Source organism: Vigna radiata, chromosome 6, assembly GCF_000741045.1.
Source record: "Vigna radiata var. radiata cultivar VC1973A chromosome 6, Vradiata_ver6, whole genome shotgun sequence".
Taxonomy (NCBI): domain Eukaryota; kingdom Viridiplantae; phylum Streptophyta; class Magnoliopsida; order Fabales; family Fabaceae; genus Vigna; species Vigna radiata.
In genome coordinates, this window is record NC_028356.1 from 19,852,047 (window position 1) to 19,862,558 (window position 10,512).

Consider the following 10,512-nt stretch of genomic DNA (forward strand, 5'->3'; position numbering starts at 1 on the left):
AACTATTGTTTACCTAGTCCAACAGAATATGTTTACTAGAAAAAAGGCTAGAGTGGTTACCTACCTCACGAGAAGCCCAACCATAGTCAGAAATAAATGAAGAACATTGCCTTCCGGTTTTTTCCACCACGATGCCACCGTAAACAAAAACCCTTTCCCCAAAGGGTACCGATGAGATACCTTCTGATGCTTCAACAGGGTTATCACGCCCCTTTTCCTCTCTACGGGGCACAGAACAATCGAAAGACGAAGAAGAAGCCATGGTTACCTGAGAAAAATGCAGAGCGATGGAGGAGGAGGAGTTCGAAAAGAAAGCGCAAAAAACAGAAATGATGATTTGGATCGTCAGCAAAACCCTGAACACTATAATCATTAAACCGCTGCTCACGCCCCGCACCGTTGGATGATACAAATCTAGTGGCTATAATTCAGCGACCCTGCCACTACCCCAAGAGCGGGAAAATCCAGTAACTTCTCCAAAAAATGAAACGACAACATTTAAACGTCGCATTAAAACCTCTTTTAAGTCCTTTGATAACCACCACCAACCGAACGGTTATCAAAGACTTGGGGGATGATGTACGGTACGATATATCTGGCGGACGGTTATACCGAACGTCATATAATTGGGCTATAGAAAGGCTGATCCTGATCATTAAAATTGGGCCGATAATCTCGTTATTGGGCTCGAAAACTTTTAAAGAAAATTCACCAAAGATACCGCAAATAAAATAATATCTATAGAAGCCGTTTTTGGAATATCAGGTAAGGTTGTTTATATTTTATTCTGTTGATATTTCATTGATCTCATATCAATACCGAGTCTATAAAATAAGAGCCAGAGTCGTCAGCCAGGTACGCTTCGTTCACACCTCTCATACACATTATTCATATCATTGAGACTTTATTCTCTTCCACTGAGAATCCTTCAAAAGGAACTGAGGTTCTTCCCTTATAACACGCCTAACTTGAGCGTCGGAGTGCCTTTGCAGGTATCCCTCTCTCGGTCATAGTTCAGAGATTGCCAGACAGTCGAGATTGAAGGCGAACAGACGATCAAAACGCAACAGAAACCACTGATCCAGTCCATCCGAACACCAGAAATTAGCAGAGCCACATCGTCAAGATTAGTGTCTCGGTTTCCAAAATTATCTACCAAAACAAAAAGTAACCAATAAATACTAATAAAGGATAAAAAAATTAGTTATGGAAGGATAAAAGATGGCTTTATGAATCATACTAGGACTTAAAAGATTAAATATGTCTAAAATTCAAAGATCAATCCTGTATTAAAGTTTGATGATCATAAATGCAAATAATGGTTTGAATTTATATTTCTTATACTCAATAAAAAAAAAAAACTTTTTTTAGCGATATATTATACTGGTTTAAATTTATCAGGTATAAATGTCACATTCCAGTTTTTTTTAGTCCTTAAAGTAACAAATATTAAAAAATTTTGTTAAAACCATAAGATAGTACTACAACATGACATTACCTCTAATACACGATAATTGTCACAACAATCCATTTAACCAACTCCTCACCCCTTGGGTTTCAATTCCAGAAATCCCATATCACACTATTGCAGTCATAACTTAACCATTTAGAAAATCTTCACTAACCACTGCCATCCAACAATATACCTTAACTCCTAGAGACCTTAATCAGTCTAAACATTGATGAATATCTTCATCACCACAAGCTATACTTATCAGGTCAAATAGAGGTTAATTTAACTTTAAACACATTCCCAAGTAAACTAAACTCAATAACAACAATCCACAATTACATTCTCCAGATTCTTTATTCACTAATACTTTATTCATATCTTTTCATTCAATTGGGATTTTACCTCTGACTCAAAATCGTAAGCAAACATATAGGGTATAAATTTGTGATGCCCATTTCAGTTCAATCTCATCAAATATAATAATACCCAAAACAACTAACAAGACTATAACATCATATAAATATACCATGTCTCGTTTACCCTTAGAATTATAACACCCTATAATTATCATGTTCGCTTGGTCAATACATACATACAACCGAAAAGGTTTATACTAGCCACGCAGAAGTAAAAAGAATGCACAATTATCATACCGCAAGCATCTAAAAAAAACACACACCGAGTTAACTCCCTGTACTGATTCAATTTCACCCGTTACGACAACCCTCTACTCAAACTTCATGTATCTCGCTCCCCCGCTCCTGCATTCACTCTCTGGCTCCCAAAACTTGTTTCCTCCGCTCAAAAGCCCAAAATCCCCTAAAGGTTTGCCTCGAAACCTTCCGCGAAGTGCCCCTCCCCCTATCGCCTTCGCGGGATAACCTTTAATCGCTTAAACTCCTTCTTCCATACTCAGCTCTCACTCACCACCGAATTTGCTCGTGTCGGATTGAGGATTGGATGCTCTCCTTTCTCTCGCTTTCACGCTTCAAACCTCTCTTCCTCTCTTAACCTAGGATTCACCAATGACAAATAAAAAAAGGTTAAATACCTTTATTTTCCCAGTTTTGGTTACGAATTTTAAAATGGTCTTCATTTTATTTTTTTTTCGATGTAGTCCTAAAGAACTTAATTTGAGTTCAATTTAGTCCTTTTTACAAATTCCGTGAACCACAAACAAGAACTAAATTGAACATAAATTATGTTCTTTAGGACTACATTGAACAGAAAAAGGACTAAATTGAACACAATTATATTCTTTAGGACCACATTGAACCAAAAAATAAAATGAGGACCATTTCGAATATTCGTAACCAAAACTGGGACCAAAAGAGGTATTTGACCATAAAAAAAACAAAGGGGTGAATGAAAATGAGGGATTCTTAGCCACTAATAAAAAAGAAACAAAACCTATTTTGGTCTTCCCTTGCTTTGAGCTCAGCACTACTCGTACCGCACAACTTTAGCATTATGCTAACTCAATCGTTTTAATTAGGTTTAAACCCTTTTTTGTTTCTAAGTTAAGTTCTCGTCTTCAGTTTAGTTTCCGTTTTTTAAAATATCAATTTTTAGTCCTTATGATATAAAAAATGTATCAAATCAGTCTTATTCATTAACAAATCATAAGTTTTTCATCAAGTGATTTGTTGTTCATAACACCTTCGGTTAACAAATCACAAAATATTGGATACCTATGAAAATTTGTGATTTATTATTCATTAAGTGCTGTTATGAGGACTAATTTAATACATTTTTCATATCAGGATTACATTTTAAAAAACGAGGATTAAACTGAACATCAGAACTTAACTTAAAGATAAGAAAGAGTTTAAACCTTTTAATTATAACGCTATTTAATAAGTATTTAATCTTTACACAATATGCTATTTATTTCTTGGTTCTTACAACAAAAACTTATCCAATATTAATTTTATAAATAATGCAAGATTTTCTAGAGTTAAAACTAGTATAGAAAGATATGTTATAACATTTTTGTAATATTTGAGAAATTTTTTTATATAAATTAGTTATTATAACCGGTACAAATATTGAATCTTCTTCTTTGCAGTTTTCTCTCTTCACTTCATTTGGTCTTCTAGTGAATTTTCACTCCCCCTTTTCTTTCGTCGAAAGAGTTCGCATTTGGCCATTGATTCATGCTCGCGTTCCAAAATCGATGTTCAATACTTTCTATAACCATTACTTTTATACCAATTTTAGAATCGATATAAAAATCGTATTTTAACTATAACTAATATAAAATTGTTTTTCTTCTGCACTGAGCTATATAACATGTTTTATTAAATATTTTATAATGTTATACATGCTTCTAATTACAAAACTTTCTAATACATTTACACCAGAATAATCTATGTTGTTTAAACACACAAGGTACTAAATATAACAACTACACTAAAATAGTTTATATGTATTACATCATCATGAATTAAGCAATCGCTTAAGTATCCAATCAAGTCTTTTATCTAAAGAAAGAAATGACTATTTAATGGGAATCAAAGTAGGTTCACTACAGATAATGCTAAGAAAAATTCACTCAAGTTTCATGACGCAACAAAAGATCATCCACAAGCTATGCCTCTAAGACTAGAGTTTTTGGTTATGGTTCTTTTGTGGCTTCTAATAATGGTTCAGCTAGTCTAGGTATGTTGGGGAATCCCCAGCTGAATTAGAAAGATTCTTAAATGGATCAAAGTGAATTTTGGTTAGACCTTTTGGGGAATTTTGGTACTTTGTGGAAGCTAACGGAAAGCTAAGGTTTTTCGTTGAAATCTGACCAAAACACAATAAGAGAGAATTAAATTGTATTTTGAAATTTTTAAAAACTTTTCACAAAGCTTTCGTTTGATGAAAAAATAAATGAATCATATTTATATTATAATCAAATAATTTTCGAAATAGACTGCATTTGACAAGAAACGCCAAATCCAACTTTAAGTTTGACTGCCAAATTGTCTAAAGACATTTTTTTAAAAACTTGTTTTCATAAATATCTTCTTTTTGCAAATAAACGTAAAAAAAAGAACAACACAAAAGGAATATTTAGGTAATGGGTAAATCAACAATTTTTATATTGGTAAGTATTGTTTGAAAGTGTGCAACTAGACAATAGGTTTGTATCAATTGGACTAATGGACAATGATTTTCGCAAATTGAGTTTGGAAAATTTCTCATTTAAATTAGTAAAACAATTGTAACATAACAAAATAGGAAAGGGAAATCACTAAAGATATTTTTAAACTAATTTGTTTGTCAAGTTCTCAAACAACAATTAGACTTCCTAATATTGCATGATCCAGGAGCATTTTTGCAACTTGTATTCGCTCCTGAATAATCCGGACAAATATTATTTGACAATAAATCACTTTTGATTAAGATAAATATTCTTTAACAACAAATCATCCTAACTAACATGAATATTCTTTAAACAAAACTTATTTAAGAGAAATAAATGGTATAAAGTATGGTAAATTACAGTATAATTAATAATTTGGTAGATTTAAAACGTACATGTGAATTAAAATTGTAAAAGTTAGTACAATTGGAAAACATATATAAAATTCGAGAGAAAAAAATTCCTTTTTCCCAGCCCCACCGGATGTTGTGAGCATTTACAACACATTTTCAAATACAATAATAATACATGACATATTTTTATATTTATTTTACATAGAATACAATAATAAAATAATCTAAAAAATATAAAGTTTTGTAGTTTTTCAAGAAAGAAAAAAATAAAAAATAAATAAAAATAGTATCAAATAAATGTAAAAATTTACATCTCTCAAAGAAATAATTTCTCTTTCTAATGGTAATTTGGAAATAAGTTTGGAATAATATGGTATGCGAAAGAATAAAAACATACTTTTAACAAGGAGAAAAGTCGAGGGAGGGAGGGACACCTTTTAATTCAAAATGCTAGGCAATAAATAGAGGAAAGAAGGGAGAACAGTTGTTTCATTATCAGAATTTGAAGGATGGAAAATGAAGGGTGGAGTAGGTGTTCTTGCTCTGCAGGTACTCTGTTATCAATATTGGCTACAATTATTCTCCTACTCCAACCAGATAATTGCCTCGCTAAGCAACACCCACCATGTCCTACTTCATCATGCGGCCAAATTCGCAACATAAGTTACCCATTTCGGCTGAAAGGCGACCCTGGTCAGTGCGGCGACCGAAGGTATGAGTTAGATTGCGTTAACAACGCCACTCTCTTATTAACCTTTTCCTCGGCAAAATACCTTGTACGAGAGATCGATTACAAGGGATACAAAATCGTTCTTAGAGACCCAGGTCAGGATGAGGACGCTAATTGCTCTTTCATCCCTCGCTATTTCTTAGCGGCTTCGTTTGGCCCAGATGATTTCGGATCGGAGCGTTTCACTTGGGAATACTGGTATACTGTTGGAATAGGATACTTCAACTGCTTGAATCCTGTGAGTGACGATCCACGATATGTTAAGGTGGACAGGAGTGGATGTGGCAGCGGAGGGCACGTGTACGCCGTATTAGGATCTTCGTATGATGTTTTTATTAATGTGAAGGACATCAAGGTTGGATGCGATCTGATGGTGGCTACGGTTTGGACACCGAAGCAGAATTTTACCAACTATGGTGATGAAAGCTGGAAGGTTGAAATGCTTGAAGGAAAATCGGAGCGGAATGTTACATATGATGATATCCAACGCAAAATAAGTGAGGGATTTTGGTTGTCGTGGTTGCCGATTGTTTGTGAGGATCGATGTGGAAGGGGCAGGGTGTGTCATCTTATCAATGAATCCAGCAGCGAAGTCCTATGTGAGACCCAAAACTGTCGTTACTACGACAACTCCATCGGAGACTACTGCAGTAATATTATCGACTTTCTCTATCCTTTTATTCTTCCTTATTATTGCTATTACTATTATTTTATTATATGATTTTTTAGGTTTAATAGACATATTAATATTTTATACTATTTTAAGAATCAAATGTATATTACTTTACTAATTTTTTATTTTTGAAGTTATAAATTTAAGAACATGCATTTCCAATTATTTTTTAAATTATAATATAAAATATAATAGGCCTATTAAAACTCCTTGTATTAACATTTAGATTTTTTATAAATACCATTGGTTTTTTTTTTTAATTGTACTAATTCACTTTTCTTTATCATTTCAACAAATTCACTTCTTCTTTTTTTTAATTCCATATGGATAGTGTTGGGTGTTACAGTGGGTTGAGAGGGAGGTGGTTTCATAAGGCTATGAACTAGTGTTATAATAAAAAGAGTTTATGAAGAAACTGTGAGAAGTAACATATGCAAAGTTACCAAGATAATTAGTGTTAATATTGTGCTAAATGAAATGACCGTGGCCATTTGAGTTAAGAACAATAACAATTATAGTTAAAACAATAACGATACTACGAAATATCCTTCTATTGTTCTGATGCATATTAAAGGTTGTCTTATCGTTAAAACAAAATTCATGTGCGTCATTAAATATAATCATGTGAATTTTCTTACAATTGTCATTTTTACTTATACAAACAAGCTATTAATTGTTTCTCCAAGTAAGTTTTGTTCATTAATTTTCTAAATTTCATATTAACATTACTGTTTGTTTTATTGTGTTTCAGAACCTTGGCAAACGGTTTTCGGCCATATTCGAGGTAAGTAATTAGTTCTGTCTTTATTATTTAGTATCTTATAGGAACCCAAAAATAGTTAGGCCCAAACCCAAAAACTTAAGGTGTATGGTAGACAAGGAAGGAATGGCAAAGTAGGGAATCAAAATGGCAAGAGAGAAAATGAGAAGAATTTCATGTAACAAACTACTGAGCTGGCACGTTAGGAGAAGAGAAATTCTGTTGTATGGTTATAAGGCGTGGAAGGAGAGTGGAGGAATGGGGCTAGAATTGGCTGGGAATTGGAAGAGACTAGACACTCTAACTGTCTAGAAAATACCTTCGTTAATTGCTTTATAGATTTGTATTCTCTTCTTTGGGATATGCATTCGGTTTTTCTTTGATAATAAAGTGAATAATCAGCTATAGTGTGGTTCCTTATTTGTAGTATCTATCAGTATCTTACAAATTAGATTATTTTTAGATGACACTATATTAAAAACTTTAGTTCTATTGATTAACGCGTTTTTTTTTCAAAAACGAATTGACTAACGAATAAACCAAGAATAGCTAAAGAAAAAAATAATAATATGTTGACTGAAGAATTGAAGATAGAAAAAAAAAATCACGAAACTAACGAATTATAGTTCTTTTATTTATCTTTCTCAAGTCTAATACTGAGCTCTTTTGTTTTTTAAAGTTCTTTTTATATAAGTGTGGCATTTTTTGGATTGACACGATATTTATATATTCTCTTATATTTTTTATTTGCAGCTTATCTTAGAGGCATTATTTATGGTAAGATCATTCTCCGTGATTCCTAAATTTGAATCACATCATATAACAAGTTTCATTAGTTTGTGCTCTTGAGCGAAGTTATGAATCATACAGGAGTATGTTTTTAGTTCTTACTCATAGGGCGATATATTTGTAGGAATACGTACCAGAATACCATTCATTACGAAACGATTGCACGACCCTCTTGGATTAATGCAGTATTTTGATGGAGCAATATTCATAGGACGACAAATTATACCAATATTTTTGGCAGGCAGATATCTGTTTGGAGTTGTACTTATTCTTGTGTTATTCATCTGCAAATGGCGACGAAGACATTTTTCAATATATGAAAATATTGAAAATTTCTTGCTTGATAGTCATCTAAATCCCATCAGGTACGAATACAACGAAATAGAAAAAATGACCAAAGGTTTCAAAGTGAAATTGGGTCAAGGAGGCTTTGGTGCTGTATATAAAGGAAAACTCCGAAGTGGATTAGANGTAGCNGTAAAGATGTTGANCAAATCCAATGATAATGGACAAGATTTCATAAATGAAGTCGCTACCATCGGAACAATACATCATGTAAATGTGGTGCGGCTTATTGGATATTGTGTTCATAGAAAAAAACGTGCTCTAATTTATGAATTTATGTCAAATGGATCATTGGATAAGTACATTTTCTCCAAAGAAGAAAGCACCNATTTAAGCCATGACAAAATACATGAAATATCTCTTGGAATAGCGCGTGGGATTGCGTATTTGCATCAAGGTTGTGATAAGCAAATTCTACATTTCGATATCAAGCCTCATAATATTCTTTTAGATGACAACTTTGTTCCAAAGGTTTCAGATTTTGGACTTGCAAAGCTACATGCTACAATTGATGGTGTTGTGAATATGACCGCAGCAAGAGGAACATTGGGTTATATGGCTCCAGAGTTATATTACAACAATATGGGTGGAGTAACCTATAAAGCTGATGTGTACAGTTTTGGAATGCTTTTGATGGAAATGACAAGTAAGAGAAGGAACTCAAATCCTGATGCCGAACATTCAAGTCAAAATTATTTTCCTTTCTGGATTTATGATCAATTTCAAAAAGAGAAAAACATTGACATGCAAGATGCTTCAGAAGAAGAGAATATTCTAGTTAAAAAAATGTTCTTAATTGCACTTTGGTGTATTCAATTAAATCCAAGTGATCGTCCTTCAATGAACAAGGTATTAGAAATGCTTGAAGGGGTGATTGAAAGCCTTGAATTGCCTCCAAAGCCTTCCTTTTACAATATTGAAGCATATGAACATGATGATATTAGCTCTGATGTCACTGAGTACACTTATTCTACTAGTCAGCATGATGAAAGCATAACATCGGATTCACCAAAGAATATTAAAACCGGCATAAATAAGATAACTTAAACTCAGTGTAATGTTGATGGGAATAATGGATTAATGTTATAGGTTGGTCCTTGTATAATTTATTTGGTAGTGTAGACAATTATAGTTCTTCATGTGTAATAAGACATTTATACTTTTTCTTATCATAAAAGAAGCAAGGTTGTTATACTTGCTTACAAAATAACAGGAAAAATATTTCGTTCTTTAAGGTTTTCTTAATAATTGTTTTTTTTTCTTTTTTCAAGGATAGGGTATTATTGTTGTGTTCTTAAATATAAAAGACAATGGGTATTGTAATTTTATTTCGTAACAAAATTGCATCATTGCTTATTGTTAGTTTTGTTTATCTTTTCATTTTTATGGCAGTTTCAACTTCTTTTCTTATTACTATGAAAGTGGTTTTTGTTTTATCCTTTAAACTTGAATATGCAAAAATATTTTGAAATCCTTGCTTTGAGTTGAGTTGAGTATGTATGTACAGTAATGGAAAATGGTTCAAGTTTGGGGTTATTGGAAAATTGAAAGAAAAAAAAATAAAATAAAAAAAAATAGAAATGAAAAAGTGCATTGAACAAGTAAAGCAAGAGAAAAAAAAAGAAGAGAAAGATGTGCTCAATGAATAAAAGTTGGGATTGAGTTGAGAAGTGGTTTTCAAATGAAAAGGAGAAAGAGAGATTAATGTTCAATTATGAAGTAAAGTGTTACTCTCTTAACTCAAGAAACTTGTTTACCAGAAAAACCAGTTTTTCTTCTTAGTCCAACCATGATTCAAGCCTTGAAAAGTCCTTATGATGATAACTTGTTTGTGAAGATGTGTTTAAATGAAAGACAGTTGATTTATGTGACATTGTGATGGTAGAGTGAAACAAAATAAAAATACAGGGACCAAATTGAAACAAACACAATGACACGTGGTTTGACAGTGACACGTGGCACTGTCAGTGCCACTTTACACTGTCACTGCTACGTGGTACAATGTCAACTGACACGTGGCAAATTTTATTTTTAAAAGAAAAAAATAAAAATTAAAAATTAAAAAAATTAAAAAAATTAAAAAATATATATTTAAAAAATTCAAAAAAATCAGGAGCTGACACGTGTCACCCTTTTTAACGGTGTTAGTACGGAACTAACGACAGTGACCTAATTGCTTCAATTTTTCGAAAATAAGGATCCAATTGAGAAAAAGAAAAAAGGAGGGACCTAATTGAAAAAAGTCACCGAAAATAAGGACTATCATAATGATTAAA

The 10,512-nt window shown here is 32.5% G+C and overlaps 1 protein-coding gene and 1 long non-coding RNA gene across 2 annotated transcripts; one reads left to right on the plus strand and one right to left on the minus strand.

Moving 5' to 3' along the window:
• Positions 1-761: 761 nt before the first annotated feature.
• Positions 762-2,470, minus strand: LOC111241797. The gene is made up of 2 exons (XR_002668080.1): positions 2,107-2,470; positions 762-1,152 (listed from the first exon to the last, which is right to left on the minus strand). It is a non-coding gene; the product is annotated as an uncharacterized LOC111241797 (long non-coding RNA).
• Positions 2,471-5,356: 2,886 nt separating this feature from the next.
• LOC106764109 (LEAF RUST 10 DISEASE-RESISTANCE LOCUS RECEPTOR-LIKE PROTEIN KINASE-like 2.3) lies at positions 5,357-9,672 on the plus strand. The gene is made up of 3 exons (XM_022782241.1): positions 5,357-6,319; positions 7,094-7,126; positions 8,016-9,672. The coding sequence occupies exons 1-3, from the start codon at positions 5,449-5,451 to the stop codon at positions 9,281-9,283; spliced, it is 2,172 nt and encodes a 723-aa protein (XP_022637962.1). The 5' UTR covers positions 5,357-5,448; the 3' UTR covers positions 9,284-9,672.
• Positions 9,673-10,512: the final 840 nt, after the last annotated feature.